This window comes from Lontra canadensis, unplaced genomic scaffold, assembly GCF_010015895.1.
Source record: "Lontra canadensis isolate GAN:19392208 unplaced genomic scaffold, GSC_riverotter_1.0 scaffold3, whole genome shotgun sequence".
Classification (NCBI taxonomy): domain Eukaryota; kingdom Metazoa; phylum Chordata; class Mammalia; order Carnivora; family Mustelidae; genus Lontra; species Lontra canadensis.
Window position 1 is genome coordinate 22073643 of NW_022630997.1, and position 17259 is coordinate 22090901.

Genomic DNA, 17259 nt, shown 5'->3' on the forward strand with positions numbered 1-17259 from the left:
TTTATTCATTTATTGTGTCTGTGTGTGTGTGCATGCGTGTGTATTTTTTTTAGATTTTATTTATTTATTTGACAGAGATCACAAGTAGGCAGAGAGGCAGGCAGAGAGAGAGAGGGGAAGCAGGCCCCCTGCTGAGCAGAGAGCCCGATGTGGGGCTCGATCCCAGGACCTTGAGATCATGACCTGAGCCGAAGGCAGAGGCCTTAACCCACTGAGCCACCCAGGTGCCCCGTGCGTGTGTATTTTAAGATTTTATTTATTTATTTGACAGAGAGCACAAGTGGGGGAGCAGCAGAAGGAGAGAGAGAAGCAGGCTTCCCACTGAGCAGGGAGTCTGATGCCAGGCTCGATCCCAGGACCTGGTATCATGACCTGAGCTGAAGGCAGCCGCTTAACCAACTGAGCCACTCAGGCGCCCCTTTGAAGATTTTAAGTAATTTCTACACCCTATTTGGGGCTCGAACTCACAATCCTGAGACCACAACCCCAAGATCAGGAGTCGTGTGCTGCACCAGCTGAGCCAGCCAGGCGCCCCACGGGCTTTTGCAAAGACAGATCTCTGGTAAACAAATGATGGGAAAGCCAGAAAGGAAGGTTAAGAGGTCAGGATCTCCGCACTGGCTTCCACTTCCTGCTACATTCCAGAAGAGTTTTGCCTGATAAAGTCCTAGCACGTCTGAGCCAGAAGGGACCCAAAGGATCAAGCCATCCACCGCTTGCTTTATGGGGTCACGGAGGTGATGAGGGGATGGACCATGACAGCAGCCTCACACCAGCCGTCTCAGAAGGGGCCAGACACTGGGGATACCACAGTGCAAAGGGCAGACAGATTTTCAGATTGGTGAGGGCTGATTAGAAAGCGTGGCTGCTGAAAACAGCATGAGATATGGAGGCTGAGGACATAAACCTTGTGTTCTATCTAGCCTGGTGCCTCAAGGGGCTTCTGACCCCTGGTTCAGCTTTGCAGAGACCCCAGATGTTCACAGGATCTCCCCCAGTTGGTTCCAAGGGACAGGGGTCAGGACCCTGTGAGCACTGGGAGTCTGTGTCACCATCATTCTGGGGGATGGGGGCTTGCAGTCCCATCAGGGAAGGTCTTTGAATATCAAAGTCACGGACCAACACTGGGACGATAGTAGTGTTTTTGGTATGGCTTGGTTTAGAAAATACCTAGTAGCAAAAAGTTACTGTGTAGTTATTACAGCTACGGAATGCGTTTGTGCTTTATTCATTGCAACAGCCTCTGTCGTTCGCTTGAAAAATAGCTGAACGTCTGCATGTGGAGCATGGTATTTTTCCCGTGTACATGTAACGCCCAGCAGGCAGGTGGATTTGACAGCCCACTGCAGTAATTGACCGGCTTTCCCCAAGCATTGGTGGCTCATAAATTCGGAACCGCTAATTCAGAAGATTCGACCTGCAGGAAACAAGCCACCTAAAGGGGATGATCCTAACCATAGTCAACTTCCCTGGGCGGGAGGAGATGGACGAATGTGAGCCACACTACCGTACTGTAAAATAATCTTTACTGCCTTTTTTTTTTTTAAATAGGCACTATGCCCAGTGTGGAGCCCAACACGGGGCTTGAACTCACGACCCTGACATCATGACCCGAGCTGAAATCAGGAGTCAGATGCTCTGCTGACTGAGCCACCCAAGTGCCCCTTTATTCCTTTTTTTAATTACAAGAGTAATTCAAGATCATTGTAAAAAACGGAAACATTATGGAAATGTATAACTGTGAACAGTTTTATGTGCAGTGTTCCAATTTTTTTCTGTGCTTAAGTAATAAGATTTTTATAGAAATAGGCTATTGCTGTATGTAATGTTCTCCACGTGTGTGTGTTTTTAACGTACTTGGTAATTTATTTTAAGGAAGCAATAAGGTTCTGTGGGAAGAACACTGGGTCTGGCTTCAGGGTTGGGTTCTGGCTCCGTAAATATCCTAGTTGGATTGCTGGTAATGTAGTGATACACCAGTTGGGGGATCCCAGGTAAACCTCAGATCTTCAGCCTCAGTGTCCTGGTCTCTAAAATAGGGACTGACTGATATATGTCCTTTTTTTTTTTTTTTTTTAGATTTTTTTTTTTTTTAAGATTTTTTTTTTTTTTTTTTTTTTTAGGGACAGATCACCAGTAGGCAGATGCAGGCAGAGAGAGACAGGAGGAGGAGGCAGGCTCCCTGCTGAGCAGAGAGCCCAATGCGGGACTCGATCCCAGGACCCTGAGATCATGACCTGAGCCAAAGGCAGAGGCTTTAACCACTGAGCCACCCAGGCGCCCCTGATATGTGTCCTTTATTAGAAGGTTGTTGTAAGGACCCAATGACATGGTGTATAGGAAAGGACTGTGTGTGACCCATAATGTGTTATGGAGATAGTAAGGATTGTTATTATTGAAACTTATGATTTCCGCTCTTTTTCCTCTTCAGATGCTCTGGTCCACATCAGTGACTACTTCCCCCAGTGGTAACTTACTCAGTGGCTTCCTTGGAGACAAAGGGTAACTGACCTACTCTTCCTTTTTTTCCCAGGTCACTCCCGGAAGCAAGGCTGCGATAGCTAACTTATGCATCGGAGATGTGATCACAGCCATCGATGGGGAAAATACCAGCAGCATGACACACTTGGAAGCTCAGAACAAAATCAAGGGTTGCACAGACAACATGACTCTCACAGTCACCAGGTAAGGCCCATGGAAACGCTCAGTCCTCGACGGGAGGCAGCGTGTGAGCAGGTCGGCCTCGCCAGCCTCTGACGCCTCGAGCTCCAGCTCCGCACCATGTGCGCTGCGGACAGGCCCAGGCTGGCAGGTCTATAGGACTGGGATTTCCCCAGATTGTTCCTTTTTCTCTCGAATTTTCCTGGTGCTGCTTAGAGTGTGGCCGTCTTTCTCTAGGAGCTCCGCATTTTCACTTGCTCCAACATGACCAACCAAAACTTTGAGGAAGTAAAATCAGTGAAGTATTGTCAGGTAAAATGAAATGAAGGTTTCTTCCTGGAAACCACTGACAACGTACAAGGCTGCCACTCGTGTCACACCACTGCAAGCAGGGGGTGGGCCCCAGGAGGGCAAAGTAGCACCTTACAAGAATGCTGCACATGAGCTTAAGGGCACTACAGGAAGGGAGACCTAATGTTCTCCAAGGTTGCCGTGTGAGGAAGGGCACTGGGAGCTGTAACTGGGATAGAATTCCCATCCTGCTTCTGTTTAGTCTTGGGAGGGGCAGTACAAGGACATGATTTTAGGAGAGCTTTGGTTTAACTTTTACGAGCTCCCTCCTTCCTGTTGGATCAAGTTCACATTCTTCAGGGCACCTGGATGGCTCATCAGTTAAGTGACTGCCTTCAGCTCAGGTCATGATCCCAGGGTCCTGGGATGGAGCCCCGCGTTGGGCTCTCTGCTCAGTGGGGAGCCTGCTTCTCCCTTTCCCTCTGCTGTTCCCTCTGCTTGTGCTCTCTGTCTCTCTGTCAAATAAATAAAATCCTTTTTAAAAAAGTTCACATTCTTCATTCTGATCTCCTGCTAACCTGCTGCTTAATGCCTTAACTTTAGCTTCCACTGCTCGTCATCATGAATCCTTCGCTCCAGTTCTTACCTATGAACTAGGTTTATTACTTTTTCTACCTTGTGCCATAGGACTGGTGGGAGGGCCAAGTGTGGGGCAGGAGTTCCAAATATTGTGTATACTTCAGAGCCCTGGCCTCATAGAAGGTGCACCTTTGTTTTCAATTTTTTTCAAGTAGACTCTACACCCAACATGGGACTTGAACTCATGACCCTGAGATCAAGAGTCAACATGCTCTACCTACTGAGCCATCCAGGCACCCCACACCATCTTTTTCTATCCCCTCAAAAGCACATTTGTCCCTCATTCTCATCTCCATTTCTATCTCAGTCCAAACCTTTTCCTTTTTTTTTTTTTTTTTTTTTTCATATTTTTTATTTATTTGACAGAGAGAGAGATCACAAGTAAGCAGAGAGGCAGGCAGGGGTGGGGGGTGGTAGCAGGCTCCCCACTGAGCAGAGAGCCTGATGCAGGGCTCGATCCCAGGACCCTGAGATCACGACCTGAGCCGGAGATAAAGGTTTAACTCACTGAGCCACCCAGGCGCCCCTGTCCAGATCTTTTCAAAGACATTCATTCATTCATTCATTCATTCATTCTTTCTTTCTTTCTTTTTTTTATTCATTTGCCAGTGAACTCAACAGGTGTGTCCTGTGTCTCTCTGGCCCCGTGCTTAGCTCTCTGACCATGCAGGATTGGTATAAACATTCTCTCGCTCTTGGAGAGGAAAAAAATTACACTAATGGAAGTGGGGACTAGACTGAGGTTGTTTCTGTATGATCAGTGCAGAGAAATCCTCTGCATCCTCAAGAAAGAAGGCAGCCCTTTTATTTGGGCCAACCGTGCTTCACGAATTACAAGTTGCTTACCTGGCCTGGCTCAGGAACACTGGGAGAGGGGGGAGGAGAAGCTCGGTCTGTCCTGACGGAGGTGGTACAGCCCGAGGCTTCTCGGGAGCGTGGAGTGGGGGAGGAGGCTGGTGTGCCGGGGACCGTGACACAGTAGTGAGAAAGGATGAGGCTGGAAGAGGTCTCAGCCGCACGGGAAGCCCCTCGGGGGCGGAGTGTGGCCGCCCTCAGACAAAACATCATCAGATTGGCAAACAGAGGGGAAGGCAGGTGGCAGAGCCCTTGTTCAGGGGCCAGAAGTCAGGCAAGAAGGGGCATTTTCTGGATTTTAGCATATATTATTTAGCATGAATGAAACCATAGTTTTGTCCATCTGTTGCAGATCGGAACAAAAGATCTGGTCCCCCCTGGTGACCGAGGAAGGGAAGCGTCATCCATACAAGATGAATTTAGCCTCTGAACCCCAAGTAAGTACTCTTTCGCCATGGCCGCTGCTGCTCCTGCCTTCTCTGCCTTCAGCACGGCTTCGCACACCCCCGTTTCTCTGGCCCTGGAGGCCTGGGCCGAGGCCAGGAGAGCCCGCCGCTGACACCACGGGGACCTGGCTCCTGTTCGCTTCTTCCCGTAAGACAGTTCCCAGAGGACAGAGCTGGAAAGCCCCACGACAGGGACACGGAGCGGGGGGGAGCATAGGAAGTGATCCAGGAAGCGGGAGGACGCCTTCCTGCGCAGAATAGGATGATGGTTAGGACCATGGTGATATCCAGCAGCTGGCTCAGCTCACCACGCATTTCAGATCCTCACCAGTCAAACCGGGGAGAGGACAGGTGTTAGGTTGTGAGGCCTGGAGCCGAGAGGCGAGAGTGTGCTGGTTACCCCGCCTCCCCTCCCCGGACCCCACTCTTTGGTCTCCATGAACCTTCTGGTGGGACTCCCTCATCTCTGTAGAAGGGAGGCTTCTGGTGAGACCCTCAAGTCACAAAATAAAGTGGCAGTGCAGACTGAGAACGTGCCGGGCAGTCAGTGTACAGTCTGCCAGCCAAACAGTGTCTGAGGACAGTAGACTCTCTGAAGACCCCGTATTTGTAAACAAGTCCCTTGGTAGTTAGATTAAAAGTGATTTTCTTTCTTTCTTCCTTAATTGCCTCTCCTAAGTTACCGACCATGAACGGGTGCTTTTTTGAAATAAGGGGAAAAAACTTTAGCCTGTTTAGAACACTTTTGTGAAATTCTTTGTGCATGGCCTGCTCCTTTTTACAAAGTATGTGTCTTGGATACATTAATGAATTATTATTAATAAGTTAATAAATGGGGGGCCTGACTGAGTCAGTGGGCCACACAATTCTTGTCGGGGTTATGAGTTCGAGCCCCATGTGGGGTATAGAGGTTACTTAAAAATTTAAAAAATCTGGGGCACCTGGGTGGCTCAGTGGGTTAAGCCTCTGCCTTCAGCTCAGGTCATGATCTCAGGGTCGTGGGATCGAGTCCCACATCAGGCTCTCTGCTCTGCAGGGAGCCTGCTTCCTCCTCTCTCTCTCTCTCTGCTTGCCTCTCTGCCCACTTGTGATCTCTCTGTCAAATAAATAAAATCTTTTAAAAAAAAAAAAAAGGAATCTGCTTTGCTGGAACTTATTAAAAAAATTTTTTTTAATCTTAAAAAAAAAGTTAATTGATAATGGCTTTTGAAAACTTCTCTTAGACTGGTTTGTGATTGTTATATATTTAACCCCAACTGAAGATTTGAACTTCAACTTTTTTTTCTAAATTTGGGACATGACTGACTTCTTATGGTGAATCAAGATAAAATAAAAAGGTAACACATAGCTAGCTATACTTTATACATGAGAGAAATTTCTGTGAAAATGAACTTTAAAAAAAGAAAAAAACTCATGAAGTGTGTTGTGTAGATAAATTGAGTGGTTGTTTACAAGTCATATTTTCTCAAAGGTATCCATGAAAATTTCTGAGATACAGTCCCATAACATTTTTTTCATTAACAGAATAAAAATTATACTCAGAAATCCTAAGAGTTGCATTACGGACCATTTTGCATCTGGCATTTTAAAACAGGCGTGAACATGTTATTCTGTAGAGCTCCTATAAGGAAAGCTGGTCTAGAATGGCACTCAGTCTGTAAACCAGCGGTTGTGCAAACCGATTCCATTTTTTCATTATTTTTTAAAAGTTTATTTATTTATTTATTTTTTAAGTAAGCTCTACACCCAGCATGGGGCTCAAACTCCTAACCCTGAGATCAAGAGTCACAGGCTCTTCCAACTAAGCCAGCCAGGTGCCCCATGCAAACTAATTTTAAGCATGCCACCGCTAACTCCAATTTCCCGAGAAATTCTTAGCTACTTTGCTGAATTTACTATAAATGTTAAGTTTCAGTGTGTTAAGCTTTCATATATTTTACAATACCTAAGGAGTGATTTTGTTTTGATTTGGTCTCCCTAAAATCTTACTTTCACACAAATAAAGTAATACTTAATGTTTCACTTACATGTTTTTCTGTCTTGAGTTTTCATTATAAACCTATAATCCGGTCCCTCTGTTAATATTTTGAAGGTAGTTCTCTTCCTTAAAAAAAGAATTTAAAAAAATTTTTACGAGTATTTTAACATCCGACTTGAGTATATTTTTCTTTTGATTCCAGTAATTCTTTGCTCCTATGGAAAAACTTCCCATTCTCCTTTTTCCAAAACCTTCCACTTCCAGTCATTCTAAAATAAAGGAATGAATGAGTAAGAGCAGAGTTCATCTATAATTAAAAGATCTGTTAGTTCATGTAATGCCAACCACCACCCCAGCTTATCTGAGGTCAGAGTAGTTACACACCTAGTTTATATTTCCTCATTATTGAGTTTCCTTGGAGACTGATAAATACAAAGCCCAAACAATTACATCATCCCTTCCAAAAGGCAGGCCCTGGATTAACCGCCTGACTTCTGGAAAGACCAGTATTCACATGGGGTTAGAGATATTCCTTTTATGTACAAAACAGATTTTCTATAAAGAGAAAAATCAGAATTCCCAACTGGAATAATTTTCTCTTGACTTCCATTCTCACTGGAACTGTGTTTCTGGGGAGGGAGAAGGGGCGGGACGCTGGTTGGATGACTGTTTGCCTGTCATTGTGGTTGCCACACTCACATGTCACACCAGGTCCATGTGAGAGAAGGCTCTGTCGACTCCACTGTAAAGATGAGAAGTGGGCTCCGAGACCTCCAACCAGCCCAGGGCCAAACAGGAAGTGACAGGAAAATTGAGCCAAGACAGAAAACTAGGAATCTTCCTTGGTGCTTGGTATCCTGTGTTGCTCTGAGGAATTGCTGAGGAGAGGGCAGGCTGCACCAAAGTCCCAGGCCACCACCACCGATTTGCAGATGCCTTGTTGCGAGTGACTGTGTAGTGTTCCTCCCGGGAGTTATTTTCTTAACTGATGGTACTTCCTCTTCTTGGGGTGTGATCTCTGTGTACTTTGCTTTTGTCCAATGTGGACGAAGTGGACTCACTGTAATTTCTACTTTAAAACCTCACTGGTTCCAGCTTGTTAAAAAGGAAGCCTGTCTGAATAGTGAAAAAGAAATCTCAGTCATAAAAATATTTCCTTGACTTTTGTTTAGATCAGTACACGGTGAATGAAGCTGTTACTTTTCATTGTCATGTTTTCTAAGAAAACGTGAAAGACTTGAAGTTTGGGTGAAAAAGAGCAGGGCGGGGGTTGGGGAGGAAGAACAAGAAGTGCCCCCAAAAGAACTCTTTCGGGGCCAGTTGTTCTGGGCCTGGGTATGAAGAAAGAGGCCAGGGTTCAGGAAAGTCCTGTGTTGGGGAACACAGAAAATAGGGTGCAGGTCGAGTGTAGTTGCTGCAGAGTCTGTGCTGTTGGCTGGGTCCAGAATGTTTGTGCAGAAAGCACCAGTTTCTAATTGTGTTGTCGGGAAAAGCCATGATTTTTAAGAACAGGAATGTTCGTTTAAAAAGTGTCAGGCTGGTGGGCGTGGAGGTGAGGGTGTGTTTGTAAAGTAGGTCTGAGCTGTTGGCCCTGTAGGAGTTATCCAGGCTCCCAGCTGGGCTGCTGCGCAGGGAGGGGGTGACTGCGCAGGGGGCGCGCTGTCTCACGTTACAGAAGGAGGGACTCCTGGGCACGCCCCTCTAGCAGGTAGCTCCCAGCCTTCCGTTTGGTGAGCCTTGGCCTCCTGCAAGAAACTGCAGATCCCCTGTTCCCTTTACCCCTTCCTGCCCAAGCGCTGGGCCACCCGGCCTCCTCAGCAGTGCTTCGCCCGGTGGCCCCACAGCTTCTTATCTTGTGGGTGTAACCCCCTGGATCCTAGGGAATTTGTCTCCACCTTTTATCATCTCCTGCTGCACACAGACCGAGTGACTTGTGTTCTTCTCCTCCTTGTACCCTAATCCCTCTGGAATGTGCCCTGCAAGGGTGTATCAGCCCCAGCTTGGATCTTGGCGGTCCAAGGCATGTAGGGGTGTTGTGCCCAGGGGTGCCCAGCAGCAGATCAGGCCTGTCTGGGCCTCAGGGAAGAACGAGAATGCGTTGCTGGCGTGCGAAGGCGCACCCTCGCCCATCTTAAGGCTTCCCTGCTCATTGCCTGTTTGTCTAGTGGGCGTGTCAGGGCCCTTCCGATGAAGGTTGCTGTGGACCCAGGGCCCCCGGAGCTTCCTTTCTGGAGCTCAGCCTGCACTGCCCCTCGAGCGGTGTGCACTGAGCACCCCCTGATTTCTGCTCTGAACTCTGCCGACAGGAGGTGCTGCACATAGGGAGTGCCCACAACCGGAGTGCCATGCCCTTCACTGCCTCACCGGCCTCCAGCTCTGCCCCCAGGGTCATCACAAACCAGTACAACAACCCGGCTGGCCTCTATTCCTCTGAAAACATAACCAACTTCAACAACGCCTTGGAGTCCAAGACAGCAGCCGGAGGGCAGGAGACGAACGGCAGAGCGTAAGTAGCCTTTGCATTCCCCCTACAGGCCAGTCCTGGAGAATGCCCTTCCCAGCAGGACCAGGTTCATGGTCCACAGCAGGTGGAGGGAGCTGGAGCCTCCTCCAGCCCAGAGAGAAAAATGTCTACCCCAGCACCGTGCTTTCTGCCTTCATTTTCCTTATCTCCAGAAAGGGGCAAATAACACCTGCCTTGTAGGGTTGTTGGCCCATAAGAAGTAATGTGTAAAATGCCTAGAACTCCGCCTGGCACAAACGAATCAGTTATTCCCCGAGACCTATTTCCTTCTTTCCTGGATTTCTCTGGTCATCCTCATCTTCTCAGTGGTCACCTTCCTTCTCTGGCAGCCCTACAGATTTCTGAGGCATTCTTTCGTATAGTTTGGGGCTCTTCCTGGTGTTTACCATCTGACCTGAGCAAGGGACGTGGACTTCATGATGAGTTTTTGTGAATGAGTGTTTGCTGTTCTTCCCCCAGAGTGGGAACAATAGAAGTTTGTGAGAGAATGTGTGTCTGTCGGAACAGGTTCTGACTGGGGGCAGAGGCGGGGTGAGGGGGCTGCAGGTGGACAGGGTAGAGAGGCCTAAGGAAGCATCTTTCTCAGGGCTAGGGAGGCCTGTCCCCTCCCGTCACCAGCCATTTGGCCACAGTTGCCTCTAAGTCTTTATCCGAAGTATTGTCTGGCTTCCTAGCAGAGGGGGGCCCAGTGTCTGCTCTGTCCCAGATTTGTTGTTTGGTTGTTTTTTTTTTTTGTTTTTTTTTTTTAAGTAGGCTTTGCGCCCAGCATGGAGCCCAACGCAGGGCTTGAACTCACAACCCTGAGTCCAGACCTGAGCTGAAATCGAATGCTTAACCGACTGAGCCACCCCGGCGCCCCATCCCAGACTCTTCAAAGATGAATCCAGAAACACTGGGGCTAACACAGCCCACAGCAAAGGAACTGGGTTTGAGAAAGGAGAATAGGAGGTGGGACCAGTTCCCTGGGATGAAAAGATGAGGGACTAGGTCGTGCGTTGCCCCCTCACATGCCCAAAGGTGGGTGGGAAGATCACGACAGAGCTCACACAAGGGGGAGCAGAGTGGCCTGTGGGCAGCTGCACAGCCACAGGCCCAGAGTGGCTCCCGCAGCCCTGCTGATTCATTAATTTCGGTTGGTTAATTTCACTGACATGGAAACCAGAAAGCCTTTTTTAAAAACCTGAAACCTGGTTTTTAAACGTGGGTGAGAGTCACATTGGTTGGACAATACCGCGTGGTCCGTATCTTGTCTGATCTCTGAGCATCTTTCCACTTGGAATCCTCAATGCTTGTGTTCGCGCCGAAGCCTGTTTGCTGTTCAGTTTCTTACTTGAACAAGAACCGCGCCAGCTCTTCCAGTGAATAAATTGCACACCCGTTACTTCAGATCCAGGTTGGGAGAGGTTAAGGCACAGGAGGTTCCAGACAACATAAATGTGTGGAAAGTGCTGTCCCTCCCAAGGGTTCCTTCACCAGACCATGCAGATAGCTGTCGCCTTCTCCCTGGAAAAGGGAGATGGACATTACTGGACACCCACTGTATGCAGGTCCCTGGGCCCAGCTGAAAAGCTCCACAATTTCCTTTAAGTTCCTTAGAGTCTAGAAGGAGAGACGTTTTGCTGAGTGACTTTGGCTTTGTTACAAGATGTTCAAGGTCACTGATATTTATTGTAGTAACCGAGACAAGGCGACTACTCACACTGCTTCTTCCCCAGATTATGATTCCTGCAGGGGCTGAGTGGCTTGGGGTGATGATAGCCTTCCAGGTGACAGCGGGGGCTTGGGGGGGGGAAATCTGAGAAGGCATGTCATGCTGGGACCCCTGGGCTTTCCACCGACAGCCCCGTGGGGAGCCGAGCGGCCGAACGCCAAGGGCCATGATCCCTGTTCTTTGCTTCTTTTGTGATGGGGAGGCTGAGAACATGACCCTCTTTTACTGTCCCCAAGTGGAATGTTCCATGATCTGAATTTAATAACCCAGGAAATGACACATCCTTGATTGAAAGAACTGCTATGCATTGGGAGAAATATGTGCTAGGGGAGTATTTTTAGTCTGGCTTTGGTGGTTTTTCCTTCATTAGTGTCTTTTTTCTTTTCTTATGCTCCCCACCTGCTCCCCTCTTTCTGAAACAGTTAAGTCTGAAACTGTTGGGACATGTGCAAACCTTTCCTCTAGCCCCTGTCCCTTCCTGTCGCAGACCTTCTGGCTGCAGCCGTGCTGAGTCTCCCCGCTGTCAGGGCCCTCCTTCCAGATTTTCTCAGCACAGGGGGCCGTGCTTCGACCTCACCCCAGACTCTGAGGATAAATCCAGAAACCGCAGGAATACCAGCAGCCCATGGCAGAGGCAGGGCCCAAAAGGGCTGTGCTGCCCGTCGTGAGGGTCTGCTTCCCGGCCCGCTTCAGAGAGGCTGCTTGTGTGTTCTCGGCAGAGACAGACTTGCCTGTGCGGCCGGCAGCCACGGGTAGCTACCTTGCTCGGTCAGCAGAAGGCCCCAAGCTCTCACTCACCCGCATTGTTAAGTCTGTAACATTCCCCGAGGTTTGAGAATTGGCTCACTTCATACTTTGTGTCTGAGGTCATCACTGATTCCCCGGGGCTCCCTCTTGAGTTTCTTTGTCCCAGACACTTCAAAGCAGCCCAGTGTGTGTGTGCGTGGCTCCCTGTCTCATTGGGCGTCCCAGGGCCGCGTCCCCATGTGACCAGAATACAGACAGCATTGCTGTTTCCAGATTAAACTGGGATGGCAGGCAAGAGGGCACCATCTGCCACCTGGCCTCCCAGGACACACAGCTGAGTGGGACAGACTTTGGGGCAGTTTCACTTAACACTCATGTATTGAGTCCCTGTTGTGTACCACGTGGGTGGAGGAAATGTTGCCCTGTTCAGCTGAAAGCTTTCGCCTGTGCTCTGACCTCTTTCAGCCAACTTGAAGGGCTCTGGTCATTTTCTGGTGATTCAGGGCCTGGGTTTCCTTGTAGATGTGATGCCACTCTATACTTGTCTAAAGGTACACGTCTCGTTGCTAGAGGGCCCGTGAATCCCAGGTAGGCCTCTTATGTCTGGCAGACCATGTAAGTTCTGTGAGACTCAGCCTCCCCATCTCTAAGGTGCACGTAAGGCTTTCCGCCTCCCCAGCAGGTTATTTAGAGAACGCGGTGACGGTGACGTGTGCGGACCACACCTGGCACAGTGCTCAGTGAATGCCAGTTGTCACTGATTTCACCTCTGAGTACTGGGGGCTCCAGAAGGGCAGAAGCATGTGGATAAGTGTTCTGGAGAAGATGTTGCTATGACTCCCAGTAGACCGCTTTCTTTCTAGCATCGTAGCTCAAGTCCAGCCAGCCAGTCCAGTCCATCCCCTTTCTGATGGAGTGGCTGGGTTCCCTTACCTGACACGGCAGTCCAAAGACACTGGATGGGACGCCTGGGTGGCTCAGTCGGTTGGGCATCTGCCTTCAGCTCAGGTCATGATCCCAGGGTCCTGGGATTGAGTCCTGCATCAGACTCCCAGCTCAGTGGGGAGCCTGCTTCTCCCTCTGCCTCTGCCCGCCCCCCACTCATGTTCTCTCTTGCTTGCTCTACTTTCTGTCTCAGATAAATAAATAATCTTAAAACAACAACAAAAACAAAGACACTGGCTTTGCAGCTTGTGTTCTCAGGCAATCCCCGCCCTCCTCCGTATACTCATAAGGTATATTTCTAAGCAGGTGCAGTGGAAATAAAGGGATGCATTGTTTTCTATTCAAATGATGTCAGAGCGATTATATTAACCTTGACTCATTCGGACCTGGATCGGAAGAAAATCTCCATCATGGTGTTGGCTCTTTACCCCCTGGCTAAACTTGCCTACGGCTCCCAGAAAACTGGCTCTAGAGTCTGGGCGTTCCTCCCTCCTCTCCTGATGGCCATAATTATTCCTCTGGTTTCTTATTACAAGTCCAGCATCTAGGCCTTTGAAGACTAAAACTCAGAGCCTTCTGGCTAGGATCCCTTTCCCAAAAGGATTATCTAGGGTTTCTCAGAACTACATGTTTTGGTGAACGACAGGGTAACCAAGTTGAGGCACCTCAGATGAAGAGTTTTTCTGAGTCAGCCTGCCTGCTTCAGCCCCACTGACAGACCACCAAGTACTAAAATCTCTGCATTTTTTCCAGTTGGCACTTAACCCTCCCTTGTGTGGAGAAAGATTTCTTAAGCTTAATTAAACTCTTTATTTTAAAGTAAATGTAGATTCACATGCAGTCAGAGGAAATAATGGAGAGAGGTCCCCTACACCCTTTACCCAGTTCCCTTCAGTGGTACCACCTTGAAAACTATAGCACAGTATCAAAAAGACAATGTTGCCATTGGTGGCCAAGACAGACAAGATTTCCATCCCTACAAGGGTAGCCACACCCACTCCCCCCCCCCAGCCCCGCTCCGTGCCCCTCTTAACCCCCTGCAGCCACTAATCTGCAGCCACTAATCTGCTATCCATTTTTTTTTTTTTAAGATTTTATTTATTTATTTGACAGAGAGAGATCCCAAGCAGGCAGGGAGGCAGGCAGAGAGAAGAGGAAGCAGGCTCTCCACAGAGCAGAGAGCCCGATGTGGGGCTCGATCCCAGGACCCTGGGATCATGACCTGAGCCCTGAGCCTGACGACAGAGGCTTTAACCCACTGAGCCACCCAGGTGCCCCTGCTATCCATTTCTATACTTCTGTTATTTCAAGAATGTTCTATTAATGGAATCGTACAAGAGGCAATTTTCTAGAATTGGCTTTTTTTACTCAGCATAATTCACTGGAAATCTGTTCGATGTATTCAGGTCGTCTTATGTACCAGTAGTTCCCTTTTTTCCTGTTTTAAGGATTTTTTTTTTCATTGTGGTAAAAAATACTTAATGTTAAATAGACCATCTTAACCATTTTTAAGTGTATAGGACTGGTAACTATATGCGGGTCATTGTGCAACAGATCTCTAGGACTTTTTTCATCTTGTGAAACTGAAATTCTGTATACACTGAACAGCTCCCTTTGCCCCTCCTGCTCTGGGCAGAGGGAGAGGGAGAGAGAGTCTTAAGCAGGCTCCATACCCAGGGAGGAGCCAGACATGGGCTCGATCCTACAACCCTGAGATCATGACCTGAGCTGAAACCAAGGGTCTGATGCTTAACTGACCGAGCCACCCAGGTGCCCCTCGCACTCGGTTTCTCAGAGTGACTACTTGAGGAACCTCACATAAGTAGAATCATGTGGTACTTGTCATATTGTGACTGGTTTATTTCATGCAGCATAATGTCATCAAGGTTCATCCATGTTGCAGCATGTGACAAGATTTTTTTTTTAAGGCTCAGCTATCCTCCATCTTCTAGTACCACATTTGCTTTATCCATTCATCTGTTAGCAGACGTTCAGACCGCTTCCGCCCCTCAGCGATTGTGACTAATGTTACAGTGAACATGAGTGTGCAGATATATTTTTGAGGTCCTGATTTCTTTTTTAAGATTATTATTATTATTTTTTAAAATGTATTTGACAGATCACAAGTAGGCAGAGAGGCAGGCAGAGAGAGAGGAAGGGAAGCAGGCTCCCTGCCGAGCAGAGAGCCTGATGCGGGGCCTGATCCCAGGACCCTGGGATCATGACCTGAGCCGAAGGCAGAGGCTTTAACCCACTGAGCCACCCAGGCGCCCCGAGATCCCGATTTTAATTCTTGTGGCTAGATACCCCAAAATGGGATTGCTGGATCATATGGTAATTTTATTTTTTATCTTTTGAGGAATGTTCATAGCATTTTCTGTAATGCTGTGCTATTTTACATTCCCACCAACAGTGTATCCTGCAGCGTGTGGAACCCTACATGGGGCTCAATTCCACAACCCTGAGATCATGACCAAGCGGAAATCAAGAGTCAGATGCCCCAACAACTGAGCCACGCAGGTGCCCTGGTGTCAGTCCTGCTTTCATTGTTTGGTGGAATTCTCCAATGAAGCCATCTGGTCCTGGGTTTTTTGTTGTAGGAAGACTTGATTACTGAGTCTATCTTGTCATTTATTATAGGTCTGCTCAGATTTTTTCCTTTCATGATTTCATTTTGGTAGATTGGATGTTTCTAGGAATTTATCTATTTCTTCTAGGTTATCCAGTTTGTGCATATTGTTCATAATAATCTCTTTTGACCCTTTTTCTTTCTGTCAGATCCACTGTAATGTCTCTTCTTTCATTTCTGGTTTTTATTATTTGGGTCTTCCCATTTTCTGAGTCTAGCTAAAAGTTTGCCAGTTTTGTTGATCTTTTTAAAAACAGCACACTCGTAGTTTTGATGATGGTTTTCTGTTGTTTTTCTCTTCTCTGTTTTGTTTGATTCTGCTCTAACCTTTATTATTTTCTTCCTTTTGCCAACTTTGGGTTTACTTCTTTTTCTTGTCCCTTGAGATGTAAAGTTTGCTTACTTGTGAGATTTTGCTGCTTTTTTAATGAGGTGTTTACTGCTACGAAGTCCCCTCTTAGCTTTTGCCACATCCTGTAAATTTTAGTATGTTGTTTTTTTAATTTTTATTTGTCCCAAAATATTTTCTAATTTCCCTTGTGATTTTTTTTCTTTGTCCCATTGGTTGTTCAGGAGAGTATTGTTTAAGTTCCATTTTTTAAAAAAATTTTTCCAGTTTTCCTTCTGCTGTTGAGGTCTTCATTCCATTAGTGTCAGAAAAGATACTTGATGATTGCAGTCTTCCTAAATTTAAGATTGTTTTGTGGTCCAACATGATGTATCTTGGAGAATATCCCCTGTGCACTTGAGAAGAATGTGTATTCTCCTGTTGTTGGGTGTAGTGTTCTGTATGTCTGTTGGGTCCGATTGGTCTGCATGTGGTTCAATACCCGTATTTCCTTATTGATCTTCTGTCTAGTTATTCTTTCCTGATTTGTCTTTATTCCGTAGTGTGGATGTACCACAGTTTGTTTAACCATTCACCCATTGAAGGACATCTGGGTTGCGTCTTGTTTACAGCTCTTACAAATCAAGCTGCTGTAAACATTGATGAACAGGTGTTTGTGCAACCATAAATTTTTATCTCTTTGGGATAAATGCCCAGGTACTTAGTTACATGTTTAAATTTATGAAACTGCAAAACTATTCTGCAGACTGTACCATTTTACATTCCTCCCCACGGTGTGTGAATAATCAAGATTTTCCACATCCTTTCTAGCATCTGGTGCCGTCACTATTTTTTATTTGCGCCATTCTCACAGATGTAATATCGTACGGTGGTTTTAATTTGCACTTCCCTCGTAGGTGAGGATGGCAAACATCTTTTCATGTGCTTCTTTGCCATCAGCATCTCCTCTAGTCCTTTCCTGGAGATCCGGTCTCAGATCCCCCAGCTTCTCAGCCTCTGCTGCTTTTCCAGAAGCTGCCACGCTCCAGGGCAGAGGGACAGTACACCCGACGGGACCACAGCACACACGTCAGATGCTGGCGCACTGTCCCCGCGCAGAGGGATGGGTTTGTGCACAAGCGCGGCGTCCTCTGTGGGTAACAGAGCTCTGGGCCACCCAGCCCGCAGGGCCGCCTCCCGGGTCTAAGGACGAAGGCAGTGGCTCCCGGCAAGTGTGAGCGCTCTGTCTGCAGGGCTGAAGCCACTTCTCCAAGTGCTAGTGAAGTGTGCCAGTGACATTTCCTCACTCACTGCCCACCTACCCACCCACCCACATGTCATTTGTTCCCATTCCCTTTTAAAAAGAAAACAGGTATATGGGCAGTCATAGCGGGGGATTCTCCCCAGGTTACCTCTCCCTCTCCTACTCCTCCTCTCTCTTTCCTGGTCAGCCTCCTGGGGCACTTGGGGTACTGACTCCCCCACTGGAAGGGGAGTCAGCCATG

At 47.7% G+C, this 17259-nt stretch overlaps 1 protein-coding gene across 1 annotated transcript in view; it reads left to right on the forward strand.

The window, feature by feature from the left end:
• Positions 1 to 17259, forward strand: part of PDLIM1 (PDZ and LIM domain 1) — a 42610-nt gene that overhangs the window by 14782 nt on the left and 10569 nt on the right. Inside the window, exons 2-4 of the mRNA XM_032835925.1 lie at positions 2534 to 2685; positions 4799 to 4883; positions 9177 to 9376. Of these exons, the coding sequence (XP_032691816.1) occupies positions 2534 to 2685; positions 4799 to 4883; positions 9177 to 9376 (437 nt within the window). The remainder of the gene's footprint in view (positions 1 to 2533; positions 2686 to 4798; positions 4884 to 9176; positions 9377 to 17259) is intronic.